At 29.4% G+C, this 19,134-nt stretch overlaps 2 protein-coding genes across 4 annotated transcripts in view; one reads left to right on the forward strand and one right to left on the reverse strand.

Moving 5' to 3' along the window:
* LOC123008996 (bicaudal D-related protein homolog) overlaps positions 1-19,134 on the forward strand; it is a 33,989-nt gene that overhangs the window by 11,201 nt on the left and 3,654 nt on the right. The window contains exons 3-4 of one of the 3 annotated variants that reach the window (XM_044405080.1): positions 13,309-13,855; positions 18,421-18,767. In XM_044405080.1, the coding sequence (XP_044261015.1) occupies positions 13,309-13,855; positions 18,421-18,767 (894 nt within the window). The remainder of the gene's footprint in view (positions 1-13,308; positions 13,856-18,420; positions 18,768-19,134) is intronic. The other 2 variants (XM_044405081.1, XM_044405082.1) reach the window with 2 other exon arrangements.
* Positions 692-1,745, reverse strand: LOC123008997. Its single transcript, XM_044405083.1, has 2 exons — positions 1,583-1,745; positions 692-1,293 (listed from the first exon to the last, which is right to left on the reverse strand). Exons 1-2 carry the CDS (start codon positions 1,731-1,733, stop codon positions 782-784), a joined length of 663 nt encoding a protein of 220 aa, XP_044261018.1. The 5' UTR covers positions 1,734-1,745; the 3' UTR covers positions 692-781.

The following is a 19,134-nucleotide window of genomic DNA, read 5'->3' on the forward strand; positions in this document are numbered from 1 at the left end:
CATGTTAAAAAATAAAAAGGACATCTTAAAAATTAAAAATGATTTTTTTAAAGTTTATCCTAAGAATCATAGTTCAATTTTCAGCATTTTATCTCATTGTTTCTCCGTTAAAAAAAATAAACAAGGAAAATCTTTAATTCAACTTTCAGTAACTCTATTTTTGCAGACATAAAAATTAAACTTCAGAATGAAAATAAGTATTTGAGCATTTTTTTTTCATTATTTTTTTGGAACTATTTTTTTATGGCTATTATAGAATTACAATTTTGTAGTTGATTTTTAATTACAGAACACGTGTTTTCTAAGTCATTTTCTGAAGATTCTTTGACATAATATATTTTTTTACTTAAATTCAATAATGGAACAATCCAATTGATGTTTGCTGACTGGTAAAATTAGTTCAAAATAAATTTACTAGCTCTTAGACTGAAACTATGAAAATTAATGTAGAAAATAGAAACTTCTAAAAAAACTATTTTGATTAGCTTCTTGCAATTGTGAAATACGAGACTTTCTTCAAAAATTTTTGTAGTGTTGGTTGTCATCTAAAGAAATGAAAAAGGACACTTCAAAAATAAAAATTAAATTTTTGAAAGTTTCTCCTAAGAATTATAGTTATTTTACCAAAAATAATCACTTTTTTAGTCAGAAATTTTTTATAACAAAGTCTGGCACATTTGTAGAAAACAAAGAATTTTGTTTTTCTAAGAGTAATTAATGTTTCTATTGAGAAATAAAAATTTAATCACTGATATAAGAAAACAAAATTGCCACGCGTTAATTACTTTTTATCGCTCTTCTTCTCCAGCGTGGGTTTTCTATTTTGCTCCATTTCGACAATCCTCACAACCATCTGCTTCGGCAATTCCACTCTTTTGAAATCGGCGAAGATATTTTTCCTCTCTAACAACTGTTTATTGAACTGCAAATTTTCCGGTATTTCTTCAGGTTTCACCGGACCCGATTTACATTTATACGGAGAAAACCGTACTGATGGAGATTCCTCTCCAACGAAATTTTTCTTCGGCAAAGACATGAATCTTCTATAAAAAGGATGAAGCTTCCGTTCTGTTAAATCAATCATCCTTTGTTCCACACTTTTAAACGGTGGCATTGGGTCACAAATGCTATCTTTATTGCTTAAATCGGCTTCTATCTTCATCAAAACTTTGTCTTCTTCATTGTGATCAGCATCACAGGGTGGAATAACGTCCTTTTGGACGACGTAAGCTTTTCCACAGGTTCGGTAGGGTTGGCCACCGAATTCGCTCAAGTCGGGGTCTTCACGACGAACTGGAAGGGGGAATTGGGAATTTTTTAGATTAATTTTTGACCAGTGTAAGCGTGACCAGCGGCGAATGTGAGCTAATTAGTGAGAGTGCAGTGCAAAATTTCAAAATTCAAAAACTGATTAATTTTGAAAAAATTATTCTTGAATTGATTTTTGATTTTTATGGTGTAGAAGACGAGAAAAAATCACTGAAATTTTCCTCAATGTGCTAGATGTGTTTAGTGGACGGAAGTCTTCTCGTGACATCCTTTGCTTCTGCAGTGATGCTATTGGTAATTGAGTTGACCTTACCTTGTCTCTTTTTACACCGTTCCAAATCCGGTTTTTGATTTCCTTTTTTATTATTCTTGAAATAACTCCAAATTGAGGATGTGTCTTCTTTCTTACAATAATTTCGACTCACTACAAGACTTTGAATTTTGCGTAGATTTTTTGCCGCCATTGCGTGACAGCATTAATGTCAAGGAAAGCGAAGATAGTGTGATACTTGTTTATAAATAAATAATATCAATTCTGTTAAAACACTCTGAGGACCAATTTTACATAAATTCAAAGAAACAGAGAAAGTGAGTTAATTACGTATTTAGTTACAAGAGAGAAAAAAATTGTAACACTATTAGAAATTCAATTGGAGGAAATAAATTATTGTTGGAAGGAAAAATACAAAAAACAAACAGTTTACACACCTGAGTTTGTAATGAAGAAAACACAAACAAAAGTAAAAGTTATTTGGAAAAAAAACTTGAATGTAATGTTGAATTTTACTTATTTTGTCAGTGATTTTGCATTTAAATTGGCAACATTGTAAAACGAGATGTTGTTGCCAATTTATAGAATCACAGTTGCCAATTTGTAGAATTACAGACTACTCTGGTCGAGTCAGGTTAGATCAACTTCGAGAAATATAGAGACAGACGATATGAGATGTCCAATTTTCTATTTTTGTCTCTGTTTTATTTGGTGTTGCCAATTTATAGAATCACAAGCTATTCTGATTGGAGGTCAGGAAAAATGTGGAGACAGAATATTTGAGATGTCTAATTTTTAACTTTCTCTGTTTTATTCATTGTTGCCAATTTATAGAATCAGAGTTGCCAATTTGTAGAATCATATGCTACTTTGATTAGAGTAGGTCAGGGCAGATCCAGTAACGCAATTTGCGATCAAAGTGGCCTGTGAAAAGTGTGAGGATAGAAGATATGAGACATGTCCAATTTTATTTTCTGTCTCTGTTTTATTTCGTGTTGACAATTTATAAAATTACAAGCTACTCTGATCAAAGGTCAGGGCAAGTCAACTTTGAAAAATGTGAAGACATGACATGAGATGTTGAATTTTATATTTTCTGATTCTCTTTTGTTTATTGTTGCCAATTTATAGAATCACAGTTGCCAATTTGTAGAATTGCAGACTACTCTGATTGAGTCAGGTTAGATCAACTTCGAAAAATGTAGAGACAGACGATATGAGATGTCTAATTTTCTATTTTTTGTCTCTGTTGTGTTTTATTTGGTGTTGCCAATTTAAGAATCATAAGCTACTCTGATTGGAGGTCAGGTCAGATTCACTTCGAAAAATGTGGAAACAGAATGAGATGTCTAATTTTCAACATTCATGTGTTTTATTCATTGTTGCCAATTAGAATCAGAATTGCTAATTTGTAGAATCATAGGCTACTCTGATCAGAGTAGGTCAAGACAGATCAGAATATTTGAGATGTCTAATTTTTTACTTTCTGTCTGTGTTTTATTCATTGTTGCCAATTTATAAAATCAGAATTGCCAATTTAGAATCATAGGCTACTCTGATTAGAGTAGGTCAGGACAGATCAGAATATTTCAGATGTCTAATTTTTAACTTTCTGTGTTTTATTCATTGTTGCCAATTTATAGAATCAGAATTGCCAATTTGTAGAATCAGAGTAGGTCAGGACAGATCAGTAACGCAATTTGCGATCAAAGTTGCCTGTGTAAAGTCTGGGGATAGAAGATATGAGACATGTCCAATTTTATATTTTTTATCTCTGTTTTATTTAGTGTTGCCAATTTATAGAATCACAAGCTACTCTAATTGGAGGTCAGGTCAGATTTACTTCGAAAAATGTGGAGACAGAATATTTGAGATGTCTTATTTTTAACTTTCTGTTTGTGTTTTATTTATTGTTGCCAATTTATAGAATCAGAATTGCCAATTTGTAGAATCATAGGCTACTCTGATCAGAGTAGGTTAGGACAAATCATAATATTTGAGATGTCTAATTTTTAACTTTCTGTCTGTGTTTTATTCATTGGTGCCAATTTATAGAATCAGAATTGCCAATTTTTAGAATCAGAGTAGGTCAGAACAGTAACGCAATTGCGATCAAAGTTGCCTGTATAAAGTGTGGGCATAGAAGATATGAGACATATCGAATTTAATATTTTCTGTCTCTGTTTTATTTAGTGTTGCCAATTTATAGAATCACAAGCTACTCTGATCGGAGTTTAGATCAAGTCAACTTTGAAAAATGTGGAGACATGACATGAAATGTCGAATTTTATATTTTCTGACTCTGTTTTATTCACTGTTGGCAATTTATGGAAGCACAGTTGCCAATTTCTAGAATTACAGATCACTCTGATCGAAGTAGGTCAGGTTAGGCAGGTTAGGTCAACGTTGAAAAATGTAGAGGTAGACGATATGAGATGTTGAATTTTATATTTTATGTCTCTGTTCTATTCAGTGTTGCCAATTTATAGGTCTGAGCGGAGTAGGTCAGGTATGATTTGGAAATTAAGTTAGGAACATTGAATAATTTGGATATGAGACTTGCCAATTTCTGATTGTTTTTCAATGTTGCCAACTTAATTTCAAAGTCACAGATCACTTTAATCAGAAATTTAATTGAACGCATTGAAGAAATCTGGTAGGCTTGAAGATTATATTTGATATGGTTTTAAATCATTTACAATAAATAGTAATTAACCTCGATCAGAAGGCGGAAAAATGTAAACAGCATGAAAATAAAATAAAAACTAAATTGATTACACTAACAATATTTATTATAAAAATGAGAAATTTAATGTCAAATTAACGCTATGTCACAACATGGAAAGCGAAAGCATGACAATAAAGTAAATAACTCTCCATTATCCAATTAACACAATTTTTATGGTAAAATCTGGACCCATCGATGGGTTAAAATATGTGCAAACCTTATCAGCAAGGAGCACTTGCGATCAAAATTGAATAAAATGAGTCACATGATTGTGGGTCGCGTTTTCTTCATGTGGGTGTTGTTTTCCATTGCTAACGGTTGTCCATCACATCTTCCAAAAGGAGAACAAGTAGCACACAACCGCGTTCTGATTATTATTTCGGTAACCTTTATATGATTTTGTATACCTTGACCTTTATCATCACTGGCATTGCTCTAATTTTATCGAATTGCTATTAAAATGGTTTTTTATTCGTTTTTTCGCTTCATTCGTCCTTTTAATCTGGTCCGATTTCTTGTTATAATAATGCAATGGGAAAGTGATTTTTTGCGGTAGAATCGTTACGTTATTGCCTGGAGGATTTGATACGCTTCGAGGACTTTAACGAGGATTGCAAGTGGCGAATGTTAATGAATCATTGCGGGTTGCTACATCGATTCCTTGATGAAAAAGCAGTGGAATGTTTGAAATTGAAGTTGAACTTGATGTAATCAGAAAAGAGGCTTGAAAAACTAGGGAAATGTTCGTTTTTGAGCAAAAACAACCGTAATTTTGTAGGAGTAAAAATGTGGGTTGAGTGTCACAGATTGCGAAAAACACCACTATATTGAAAAAAATGCGAAAAGTCTACAAAAAACGATAAATCTTTTCTTAGGAAAACAAGGTGAAATGTTGAGATCGGCTAATTTTAACAACAATTAAGTTAATGATGAAGTGTTTAAAAATAGGAAATAACCTGCTAATAACCTACTAACAATGATTCAAGGAACACATAATGATCACATATAGCTTTTAAAAACGTGGGAGTGAACTGTGGGAAACACAAAAAAAATTGTCTAAAATCCACTGAAAAATCTAGTTCAAAAGAAAGGAATCACAAGGAAAAAATCTATTAATTATAATAAAGTTTCTGGAACGTGTTTTTAATTTCTTTTGTGTCAACTGGATTTAATTTATTACAGGTTTTCTTTCTTTTTTGTAAGGATAACGAATCAGGAATGGAGGCGATGAACAATAACTGTTTTAGTGTAATGAGTGGAATCAAGTGGAACGTTGTATTGCGATAGAATTACACAAATTACTAACAAAACACATAATACCGTACACTCGTGGAAAATACAATTAACTTTGCAAGATTCACTAATTTGTAATTACAACAACGAGTGGAATACCATAATCAGTAGCTTTAGAGATAGATTAAAAATAGATTGGGTTTTTTAAGCTTTGAGATCATACAAATAAATAGAAAACATGAGCTAATTCTAAAAAAATTCTATGAAACTAAGAAAAAAAGCAAAGAAAAGAGCTGGAGTATGTCATAGGTACCAAAAATGACAGACCGGATGAAGACATAAAAAGTAGTGTTATTTTAATTAGTAATCATTAATAAGAATCTTAATTGTTAATTAATTAATTAACGACAATTGTTTTAAAAGTTTCACGTTTCAATTTGAAAGTCAAGGTTGCCAAACTAAAATGTTAAATTTGATAAAATTTAATAAAAGGTAAAAATCACAATTATTTACAGTCTGTTACTTTTTCATTATCAAGAAATCTATAGCTAAGGAATGATAAAGGAGCACAACACGAAACCAGTGAAAAACTGCAATAAACAAATAATCAATAATAAAATAAATATTAATCATATTTTTGCTAGAACTTTAAAAATATTGATTTGAAAATCAAAACCTGATTCATAAGACACCGTTTTTGAAAATGGTAATAAAGTGGACCAAGAAACCATGCTGTATATAACTTTTGAGTTTATGTTATATGACGCTTCTACCAACTTAACAACACTTTTTTTTATTATTTTCCAAAGAGAAAAAGTTTTTAAATTCAATTTCCAATTAAAAATGCTAAAATTGTATTAATAATGGAATGATGATTTTTTTTAATATCATGAGTTTTCATGAACTGAATAAAATAAGAAAATTTGGTATCGATAAAAATAAAGTATCTATTAGCTAGACCAGAGCTTTCTAGGACCTAGGGATACAAATAGGTGTCAACAATTTCGAAAATATTGTTAAGATATTGTCATAATAATTGAAAACTATTAATGGTCCTCCTCACTCGCATAGTGGAGGAGAGATGACTTTTACACATCAGAAAATATTTTTTTATATACAGGGTGTCCCAACGAGTTGAAAAAGTCCATTAGTGACTTTTATATGGAAAGATTAAAAAAAAATAGACACTAATCTAGTGCATCACCTAAAATTATTTTTAACCATACAGCATGTCCCAAAAATAAGTTACGATACAAATTTGTGTTTTTTTAAATGAAACACCGTATGTTTCTTGGCATTTTTGGATGTAGCCTTTTAAAACAACGTTTTTACGATAAACTTTTATTAGTCGATTTTGTTTACTTTTAGAAATAAGACCGTTTTTTTGACGAAAACATGTACTTTTTACAACAAATGTTTTCTTACTTCTGTAAAGAAGAAAGTACAGAATTTAAAGCTATAGCAATTTTTTAGTGTTTTCCATTTGTAAAGATTAATAAATTAAGAAGTTTATTAAAAGTTATATAACTTAAAAAATTTAAAAAGAACACCCTATATTTTATTTTTGCATCTAATAGATTGATAAATTGTCTATCTAAAAAAATAATCTTTTAATGTCCAGAATTGATAACATTTAACATTCAATATTAGTTGTAGCAACAATGCCTATCAATGTCTGGGCAGTAGTAATTATTTTTTTTTAATTTTTAACGTTAAATATCTTTCTAGTTATTGATTATAAACACCTAAAAGTAAATAATTTTAAAAAGACAATTTAATAATTTTTTAAATGCAAAAACAATAAATGGGGTGTTCCATGTAATTTTTTTAAGTTATTGAACTTTTAACAAACGCCTTCATTTGCAACACACTAAAAAAATGTTACAACCTTATAGGTTGTACCTTCTTCTTCCCGGAAGTAAAAAAAAATATTTCTAGATGTCCTAGTTTTTGTGTAATAAATTTTTAAGTGCATGTTTTTGACAAAAAAACCGTCTTATTTTTAAGACTAAGCTAAATCGACTAATACAAGTTTAACTTAAAAACATTGTCATAAAAATCTACATTCAAAAACGCTAAGAAACATATGGTGTTTCATTTAAAAAAACAAGTTTGTATTGTAACTTATTTTTAAGACACGCAGTATAATTGAAAATAATTTTAGGCGATGGACTAGATTAATATTTATCAATGTCCTATATAATTTTTATAATGTTACCATTTAAAGGTCGCTAATGGACAACTCGCTGGGACACCTATATAGGTATAAGAACGTGTTTTTCATTTTGTTTCCTCTATAATTAGTCTTAAAGTGAAGATGAGAAGAAACATTTGTGGTTTGAATTAAAATGAAGATCATATTTTGACCGTAGGTTTTTTAAAATTTGTAAAAACAAAACATGAACACATTGTAGCAAAATTTCAAATTAAGTTTTATCTTAATTTAGAATTCTGTCGTCACGACAGGTAATTAACAATTAAAATTAGTAAAGTATGCATTAACACACGAAAATACACGAGGTCGATGAATATCATAAGTGAATCTAATTATGAACTACGTTATTATGAATTTATTACTCAAAACACAATACAACAAGTGTAATCTTCAATAGTGTTTTGTTGGCATAGATTAATAGAAAATTATGAAATTTTAATTTGTAATTAATGGATTAAACCAACTGACGTCTATTACTTCGACAATACAAAATAATCATTTCAATTAAATGCCAATTACGCTCTTCTGAACTACTTTAATTTTTTCAACTCTCTCTTGACAGATGAGCTGAAAAATTGAAAAAAAAGTAAGTGTGATGCTCAAGGATCAAAAATAGAAAAACCGATTTGGTATAATTTCCGGTAAAAGCTGAAACTGAATTTTTGCTGTGACCTTTTGTTTCGCTCGTTGAGCAATCTTCAACTTTGCGGTCACAACCCTCTACATACATAAAAAATCGTCGCTCTAATTACTCAAAAAATTACGAAATTTAATATAATTACTTCCTAGTAGCTGTACTGTGTTTGAGCTTCAGTAATTCCCACCCAACCGGAAGTTTTCGTTTTTACTCGCTTTGTCTTTAAACGTTTCGTAAATACACACTGGAGAATCAGGTCTTAAATATCGTTCAATTTATTACAAAACAACTGGAATGAGTCAGATGGAAAGGTGGTATTAGCGGATTTTTTAACTTAACGTCCGTTAACCTTGGTTTGAAAACTTATGGGTCTTTCACTGAGGTTTTCTTGGTTTAGCATAATTTACAATGGAAAAATTTATTCTTTTATTCTTAAAGAAATGCTTAAATTAAAAAAATGTCAATCAAGACTTATTTAAAACATCGTGTTGCAAAAGACAGTGGGGGAGACTAAGGAAGTGTTGAGAAATACCGGTTTAAAAACGTTTAAAAAAATTTTTCACATTTAAAAATTTCTCAAATAGATATGCTCAATTTAAAAAAAATGTAAATTGGGACTTTTCAAAATATCGTGTTACAAAAGACAGTTGGGGAGACTAAGAAAATGTCAAAAAATACCGGCTTAAAAGATTTCTAGACTTGCAAAAAACATTTAAAAACTTCTTAAAGAAATGCTTAATTTAAAAAAAATGTCAATCGATACTTTTTGCTAGATGTAAGAATAAAAGTTATTCAGATTTAGATTAAACGAAAAACACAATTGTGAAAAAAACTTGTCGTTTATTCAGTTAAAATTATTTCCATTATTTCCATGGCCAAATATGCGAAAAAAAAAGTCAAAATAACTTGGAAACGAAGTATTAAAGATTGAAAGTTGATACAGATCCATGATTTAAATTCTCATCCATTTAGTGAAGAAAAAATTGAGGCCTTTTATTTGGGAAAAAAGTGTCATATAAGTATTTATTGAATTTTCAAAAACGTAACGTTAAATTTTGGGGGTTTGTTATTTATTTTTTTAATTATGAATACAACAAAAGAAAGATCGAACCTTTCTCTTTCATTACGTTCTAACTCATTTTCAAAATAATTAAAAATTATCGATTTTTCAACGGAAAGGTGCAAATTAAAAATTAACCAAAAAAATCGAAATATTTCGAAAACGTTTAAACTTAGGTATAGGGAAGGCTGATAAAAACAACTGGAATGAGTCAGATGGAAAGGTGGTATTAGCGGATTTTTTAACTTAACGTCCGTTAACCTTGGTTTGAAAACTTATGGGTCTTTCACTGAGGTTTTTCTTGGTTTAGTCATTTTAATTTTAGAAAATGACACTATTTTGAAATAAAACAATTCAGCAGAGCTCAGAAAGTGGCCTCTTTCGCAGTCATTGGCATGGAATGACTAAGTTGTTACGAAAAAGGCGAATTTTAAATAAACTTGTCTGAGTTTTATGCTGATCTCATATCACTTTCCGCCTACATCAAGTGGGACAATTTTTTTCTCTTGATTAATCATCAATGTTTTCAGATTATAATTGAGAAAACATGGTTTTAGTTTCGATTATTTCGTCACGTTTCTAATTTTACTTTTATTTCGTGAAGCTCGACACGCGAGCCCAATATTTCAGTATTTTAGTCCTGAAATTGTGAAGATTTCAAAGTGGGACATTCTCCATTTAATCTCTAAGTGAAATCACCACCTAAGGTCGCCAACTTAGCCACCAAATAAAAAACGAAGGACACTCACACCTTCGCCGGTGGCTTTATAAACTAATTTAAGTACGCCTCCACGGTGTAAAAATCACGTAAACCAACCGAAACGAAGATAGTCAAAGACCTTGTCATTTTCGTGAAAACATGGGTCAAAATTTGCTGCTCCATTGTTCTATTTTTTTGTTATCATTTAATGTAAATAAAAAATTCAAAATACCGCAGTCGGCCTTGTGAGAACCACCGTGAAATTTTCTCGAGTGCTTTACAGTTTCCGGTTTTGGGGTGGTTTAAAAAAAACGGAAGTGGGCACACCCACGCACCTGGCCCTAAACCGCTCCCTCTGCATCCTCTTCCTCCTATTGTGGAGGAAAAGTATTGTAGTGCTTGCACAAGATTTTCTATACAAACTTTCAATAAAATAAACTAAAATATAAAATAGACATAATTGAAAACCTAAAACATACAGGTGTTCTGGTTAAGACCCACATTAGAAATACTGGTTTTTTATTAAGTTTTTGGATTTCTCGAGTTATTTAATGAGAATTATTGTTGACTTTTCTTATACCTAAGTTAAGTTGTCTTTGAGGTTTTTAGACTTTATTTTGAAAATTTTTGGGTTTTAACGTTCCTTTTCAAAAATCGATGACTTTACTATTTTTAATTATTATGGAATCGTATCTTGGTATTTGAAAGAGAAAGAATATCTTTTTTGGTGTATTTATAATTCAAAAAGTAATTCGCAAATATCCAAAATTTAACGTTACGTTTTTGAAAATTCAAATATCCATAACTCAATTTTTCTAAATAAAAAACTTGAATTTTTTCTTCACTAAGTGGAAGAGAATTTTTTTTTAATAGGAGTAGTTTACAACTTATATTAACTTTTTTTTGATATTGGTAAATTCATTAGCCATAAATCTAGTTTACCATAAATTGCAAGGGAAAAATTTAATCTTTTATTTTTAAAGAAATACTTAAATTAAAAAAATTTCAGTCAAGACTTTTTTAAGACATCGTGTTGCAAAAGACAATGGGGGAGACTAAGGAAGTGTTTAGAGAAATACCGGTTTTAATAATATATAGATTTGCAAAGAAAACGTTTAAAAAATTTCAAATAAATTTAAAAATTTCTCAAATAAATATGCTCAAATTTAAAAAATGTAAATTGAGACTTTTCAAAATATCGTGTTACAAAAGACAGTTGGGGAGACTAAGAAAATGGCAAAAAATACCGGCTGAAAAGATTTCTACACTTGCAAAAAAACATTTAAAATTTTTTTCAAGAAATGCTTAAGGTTGAACTATACTGAATAAAAGAATAAATCGTTATTTAAAAATTCTGAAAAAAATATCATAACTTTTTGATGGCCTTAGCAGCGATATATATAAATTTGAAATTTTTTGTTCTTGACGTTTAAAAATAAATTTAAAAAAATTTTTTGGCCATTTTATTTTTTTTATAAAAAACTGTACATAAGAATTTTTTGATTTATTTTTGGCGTATTGTAGATTACCTACTTATGTTACTGTATTTTTTTCATGCAATTTAAATAATGCGTTTTTTCATAAAAAAATTAAAATTATTGAATTTTGCAATCCGTTACAAATACTCAAAATGAGATAAAAACTCTGTGTTACTGTGTGTGTGAGGTACTTTTTTAATTCAGGAACAACATCCAATTATAAAAAACCCATTTGTTTACTGTATTTCTTAAAAATTTAATTTTTCGACATGCCATCTACGGAACGGTAGAGTAAATAGTTTTGAATACTGTAATTTTGTAAGAGTAATTTTCTGTAAAATGACTGAAAATTGCAAAAATTTCAAATAAAAGGAATAATAATTTTTAATAAATTATGTACTATATTTTAATTTACTAGATGTAAGAATAAAAGTTATTCAGATTTAGATTAAATGCATTAAAGGAATAACACAATTGTGAAAAAAACTTGTCGTTTATTCAGTTAAAATTATTTCCATGGCCAAATATGCGAAAAAAAAGTTAAAAAAAGTCAAAATAACTTGGAAACGAAGTATTAAAGATTAAAAGTTGATACAGATCCATGATTTAAATTCTCATCCATTTAGTGAAGAAAAAATTGAGGCCTTTTATTTGGGAAAAAAAGTGTGATATAAGTATTTGAATTTTCAAAAACGAATCGTTAAATTTTGGGGGTTTGTTATTTATTTTTTTAATTATGAATACAACAAAAGAAAGATCTAACCTTTCTCTTTCATTACGTTCTAACTCATTTTCAAAATAATTAAAAATGGTAGAGTTATCGATTTTTCAACGGAAAGGTGCAAATTCAAAAAATTTAAAAAAAAATCGAAATATTTCGAAAACGGTTAAACTTAGGTATAGGGAAGGCTGATAAAAACTCTTTCAAAATCACTTGAAAAATCCAAAAATTCAATAAGTGCCGTCATTTATGGCTACAATATACAAATTTTTAGATAAATAATCATTGTTAATAATGTGGGGTTTAGCCGAAACACTCTGTATAATAAAAACAAGAACAAAAACTCATTTACTTTTGAATAAAATTCGAACAAAAATTACTAGGCAATACGACTACGTTAAAAAAAATTCTAATGTTTCGGATTTAGTCATTTCTGTATACAGGATGTCTCAGAAAACGCCCACCAGAGAAAATTTCCAAGTAAGATAAGATACCAGGAACATGACATCTATTTTTTGACATTTGAATTTTTTTTAAGTTTATGTAATGATACTAATGATCTTGTATATGTTTTTTTTTTATTATTTTTTAGTAAAGGTACAAAAATTTCGACAATAAAAACCACATATAACATTAAACAAAGTTATAATTTAGGATACAGCTTCTTACTTGGAAAATTATTTATCCAACTGAAATAAATAGAATCAAAATGCAAAATTTAAACTCTTATAACTTCGAAATTTTTCTAGATAGAAATTTTTTTCATGTTCCTGGTTTCTCACTTTTTATGAGTCGCGAGTTTTGGCGCATCATGTATATCTAATTTGATTTTTTTAAATTTAATTATTCAGTTGTAATCGAATTCGTGATTAATCTGTCGTTTGGGCAAATGAATTTTATTTTGTACTAGATTATAATAACTTAATAAATTTAATTTTTAATTCCATAAAACGTTTTTTTTTCATGCTAGTGACACTGAAACATTGATTTTTTCAGGCTGTTGAGCAAGACCGTCATCTCCTAAAACGTAAACTAGCCAATAAAGAATCGGAATTCGAAGGGCGCATTCTCGAATTACAAAACGACATAACCGAACTATCGAATAAACTAGCAACGAAAGAATCTGTCTTAAAACAATGGGACAGAGAGAAAAGCAATCTCGTGGCAGAACTAAACGCTCAAAATGCTCGTCTTACAACTCAATTGAAAGAAGCAGCAGCTGTTGAAAGTCAATTACAACAACAAATTGAGTGTTTGAAACAAGAGTGTGCACTTGGCAAAACGAATCTTCATGAACATATGAACAGTGTTGACACTTTACGAGATGAACTAGATTTGGTTACGGAGAAGAATAAAGAGTTGGAGAGAAGACTGCATATGGCGGCAGCTGAACGAGACAGTTTGGCTAATGCCTTGGAGGAGGCCTCAGATAGAATTTTGCTTCTGGAGAGGCATGCCAGGGAGCAAGACTTGAGGTATCAACATTCCTTGAAGGATTATTCCCTGCCACAGGAGAAATTATCCATTGAAGATAGACTGAATGGTAAGTTGCAAGACATGTCCACTGTATTTAAATTTCTTTATTCTTACTGAAGAAATCATTGCATTTCTCTTCTTGGCGACGTTTCGAACTTTTTTTTTACTATACTCAATGATTAGACTTAGAAAAGGACAGTAGACTTAGGAATTGCTGTTGTTTAACAAAGACAGAGATATAGTCACGCTGAAGTTTCAGCTGTTCAAGCAATTATTTTAAATTTCTCTTTGATTTTAAACGTTTTTGGACGGCTTTTGCTTGATTTTGATCACTTACAATGTATTTTTATTAATACTTTTAATTTCATTTATCTACAAACACAAAAACATGTTATACAAAATAGAAACATAAACCGCATTTTTTCTAACGGAAATTATAAATGAAACCATGTCTATAACCATAAATTGGAGTATAAAAGTGTAAAAAAAGTGTAAAAGTGTAAAAAAAAATAAAAAAATATGAAAATTATCAAAGTTAAGCATAAAATAACACAAATCAGTGAATAACATGAATTAATAAATACTAAGAAAAATGTAACACTTGGAAATCAAAACATAAAATAAAAACTCTTTCAAAATACATTGAAAAAGACAATAATCAATAGAAATAAAAAAATTAAAGAAATAAAAGTTTTAAATTTCGTTTTTCTAAACAAAAATCGTCTATGATAAAAAAGTTAAAAATGTTACTAAAAAAATGTTTAAAAAACAAGTTGCAAAATGAGCGTGTTTTTTACTAAACGTGTGCAAAAAACACTAAAACAGCCATTTTGAATCGTGTTTTATACAAGATTTTTTACAATTTGAATTAATAAATACTAAGAAAAATGTAACACTTGGAAATCAAAACATAAAATAAAAACTCTTTCAAAATACATTAAAAAAACAATAATCAATAGAAACAAAAAAATTAAAGAAATAAAAGTTTTAAATTTCGTTTTTCTCAACCAAAATCGTCTATGATGTTTAAAAATGTTTAAAAAAACAAGTTGCAAAATGAGCGTTCTTTTTACTAGAGGTGTGCAAAAAACAGCCATTTTGAATCGTGTTTTATACAAGATTTTTTCCAATTTGGTTGTGAAAAGCATAGCATCCTATCGTGAAAGTCATAAAAAAATAATATAAAACAAAACATAAAATGAATTTTTGAAATTGTGTCTATTGTCAGTATGAATTGCTATTTTTTGTAACATATATTTTATTTTAATTGCAAACTTTCGAAAAATAGTTAATATCCACTTCAATTGTTGAGCAGTTTATTTTGTATTATGCGAACGCGGCAATAATTTGTATATGTTCATACTTTAATTTTTTTTTGAGACAGCAAGGGCATAACCACTTTTTATAGTATGAAAATACATGTGAGCTTCAATCCTCAGATTTTTTTTTATTCATTGTCTTTGTATTTCACAAAGATGTATCAAAAGAATTGTGTAACAAAATCGCAGTTAAAATATTTAATTTTGAAATTTTTAAATAGCCCTTGAATCAAAATAAAAAACTTTAGTTAAGGATCTTGCAAGTACATAATAAGGAACTAAAATAAAGTTTTGGCAAAAAAAAATGTGATTCACTTAGTGGTAGTACACAATTTTTATAAATTATTTAACAATTTTTAACTGAATCTTGATCTAGAATGTAGAATCTAGATCTAATCTAATCTAACAGTGTGTTAATATCAACGTATTTATTTTAACATTATAAATAAATTTTCTGAACAAGATTATTGCCATAAAAACACTTAATTTACTTGAAACAACTTCCATTGGCCAAACAGGTATAATAAATCACACCAGTAGCGCAGCCAAAGATAGAGTTTAGGGGGGTTTACCTATGTAAAAAAATTCGGGCACTCATTTGTACAGTCAGTGATAGTAAAAATGTAGCATAAAATGTTTCTAAGAACATTGTCACAAAGGGCATTTCGTATAATTGAAAATTGTCGAAATAGAAAAAAGCTTGTGCTTTTTCTTCCTTATGCTTTGATCAGTTATTTGTTCTTACGCTCTTTCTCTTTCTTATGCTTTTTTGCGTTTTTATTTACTCATATGCGCTCTCTCTCTCTTTTTCTCTCTCTTATACTTATTAGAACATGTACACATGTTTTAAAGTTCGCGCTCTTATGCGCCCACTATCTTTTAACATTAATTTGAATTATATTTGGATTTGAATTTGTGAAAAATTGCTAACTTTACCGGGGATCGAACCCGGACCTACCTGCTGGAAAGCGGGACCATATGCCGCTGAGCCACCGCCGCCGCCGACAGTCTCAATGTTTTAATTCAATATACATATTCATACACAAAATTTTTCAAAAATTTATTTTTTGCGTTTTTACAATGATTTTGTACTCTTCTCGAAGTCTTGTGATCTTCCAAGAATGTAATGTTGTTTAATTTTGAAGTTTTTAATTTTTTCGATTTTTGTCAAAATTTTGGGCGATTTTTGGTTCATTGCTAATAACTTCGTAATTATTGACGCTAGTCTTTTTTGTTTGGTACCGTTCGAAAGCAAATTTAATTTTTTATCATATACAGGGTGCGCCAGAACTCGCGCCCCAGGGAAAAATGTCATATAAGGTAAGCCTACCAGGAACATGGAAAAAATGTTATCTACAAAAATTTCGAAGTTATGAGGGTTTAAAGTTTGTACTTTGACTCTATTTATTTCTGTTGGAAAAATAATTTTCCAAGTTTTTTTGCTATATGCTATTAAAAGAGGAAACAAGGAAGCTGTGTCCTAAATTGTAACTCTGTTCAATGTTATTTGTGGCTTTTATTGGCAAAATTTTTGTCCCTTTACTAAATAATTGTAAAAAAACATATAGAAGATCATCGGCATCATTAAATAGATATAAAAAAATGTCAAATGTCAAAAAGTAAATGTCAAAATTTTTTGACAGATAAATATTTTTAAACATTTTTTTCATATTCCTGGTATCTTACCTTACTTGAAAATTTTCTCTGGGGCGCGAGTTCTGGCGCACCCTGTATAAAAAGATACTTGTCTTACGTTAAATAGTTATCGAGAAAATTGCTGATAAAGTCAAAAATATCCAAAATATTGCTTTAACCACAGGGTGAATATAAAGTACGGAACCAAGCGGTTTTTTTAATCATTTATTTTCAGAAAATAATAATTAATATGAATTAAAGTAATATAAAAAATGTGGTCGTATTGTGAGAACGAAAATGGAGTTACGCGATTTGTTTTTGTCAAAATTGCAATTTATGTAAAAAAAATTTTTTGGAAAGATTAAATATAAAGTAGATAGTTGTAATTTTTAGATCATAACCTTCATGAGAAAAATGGTTTTATGATGGGCTGCCTTTTGAAAAAAAAAAAAAATGTAGTACTCACAAACAAAAGAAAATTTCGAAAAATTTTATTCTTGGTAAAACAATTTCTTTGAGGTAAAGTCTTTTTTTTAATGGAAATGCCAAACAGTCTTAACGTTGGCATTCATTGCAATTTTAACAAAGGAAGTTGTCAGTTCCGGTTTTGTGAATTAATTTGAAAACAATGTCATTACACATCAACACAAAAAATCGTCTAAGAAAATTTAGAGATGAAACACAAAAAAAAGAACAAATTTGGTACCGCTAACAAGAATACAAAATAAACATGAATGTGCATCGTTTTTGCGGAACTAGTTGAAAAAGTAACTAAAGCTGAAAAAGAATGTATAAAATGCATGAATTTTGAGCTCATTTCAAAAAATTACATACAATTTATTGCCAATCATCATACTTGTGTCTTTTGCTAAACAACTTTTTTCTGTATTTACATCCTTTTTTTTTTCAAAGTTTTTTGTAGCAAGAACCTCATTTTTGTCCACAACATTGTACTTACTTGCGGTGTGTTTCTATCAAAATTATTAGCAATGAATTCTGTCTTTAGACCTTAGTTAATGATGTCTGTCCTCAGCACTTTCAAAGAGTAAACAGACACAAGATTCGTTAAAGTCAAAATTTTGACATCTCAATTTGAAAACATAACCATAATTTTTTTAACAAAATTTGGGGATAAAAACAAAATTTGTGGCTATGTAGACAAGTTGCTACCAATTTTTTCACCAAAACTTTGACTTGGTAATTTCCCTTTAAAGAAAAAACAGACTTTAAGGTTTTGCCTCGATTTACATAATAAGAAAAGTAAAAATTTGTGAATCTTCTGAAGTTATGACATCATCGAAAATAAGTGTACATAGAATTATTCTAAATTATAAGTTTAGTTTTACTACCACTACAAAATAATTTTAGCTGATTTTATTCTGGGGCTTCACTAAATTACACCTTCTAAAGGTTTTATTATACCATCTCTGTATTTTCTAAAAACATTGTTAAAAATTTTGTTTCTCATGTGCAACTATTTTTTGTCGTGCCAAATAAATCACTAATTTCATACTTACATTGTCAAAAAATTAAAAAAATTATGATTGTCACCCACTTGTTTCCTAAAACATGTAAATAACTCCTCTCCTTATCTGTTTTTACGTAAATTACCGTACTAACAAAAGTCTCCCCGCAAAACTACTAACATGAACTAACCGTTTTGTGTATTATATGACAGCCGGTGAACAACGATCTCTCTTAGCAGAAATGGATATAAGCGAACCGACTTTATCCCAAGAATGCATGTCCGTCTACCGCCAATTGAGATCTTTAGTTCAACAACTAAAATCGCACAACGACGACGACAGCGGCTTACATTCCGACTGTTCAACAACATCATTCGAAGAAAACGCCCAATTTTCAGCCGGACTTTTAAGCGAAGTCGCCCAAGAACTAGTCGGTTTAGTCTTAGATACAGACGTGGTGCGATTACTCGAAAGACTTGAACAAGCTAGAAGGGAGATACAAGAAAGGGACACGGAGTTGGCACGGAGATCGGAAAAAATCATGGAACTAAGCACTAAAGTAAGGCTTTTGAATGTTTTTTTAGTAACGTTGCATTCTTTAAAATCACTTCTAATGTCAAAGATGTCTCAAATTTTCTATTTTCCGCTTCGAGAAAATGGATCAAATTCATCGTTTGTTATTCTATTTTGTTTTATTAGTGAAAAACTCCTTGAAAAAAGATTTCTTATTATCTCAAAAACTTCAAAACGACAAAACATTTTACTATTCCGAAAAATTTAGAGAACAAAAAACTTCTTAAATTTTTTGATGATTTTTGAAATATTGTACCTCAATGTAGAATGGTCGTGTTTAGATTTAAAAAATGCATTTTAAAACTTCAAGTTTCTAGTGTTGAAATCAAAAGATTTTTGATTTTTGTTATTAT

This window comes from Tribolium madens, unplaced genomic scaffold (genome assembly GCF_015345945.1).
Source record: "Tribolium madens isolate multiple individuals breed KSU strain unplaced genomic scaffold, Tmad_KSU_1.1 Scaffold_71;HRSCAF=194;Tcas5.2_LG6, whole genome shotgun sequence".
Classification (NCBI taxonomy): domain Eukaryota; kingdom Metazoa; phylum Arthropoda; class Insecta; order Coleoptera; family Tenebrionidae; genus Tribolium; species Tribolium madens.

What these genes read in the sequence shown, in the direction of transcription:
- LOC123008997 (XM_044405083.1), bottom strand. Translation starts at nt 1,733, where the DNA reads ATGGCGGCAAAAAATCTACGCAAAATTCAAAGTCTTGTAGTGAGTCGA. An exon ending in ACGGTGTAAAAAGAGACAAG is followed by an intron (nt 1,294 to 1,582) that starts GTAAGGTCAACT and finishes TCCCCCTTCCAG; the next exon opens with TTCGTCGTGAAGACCCCGAC.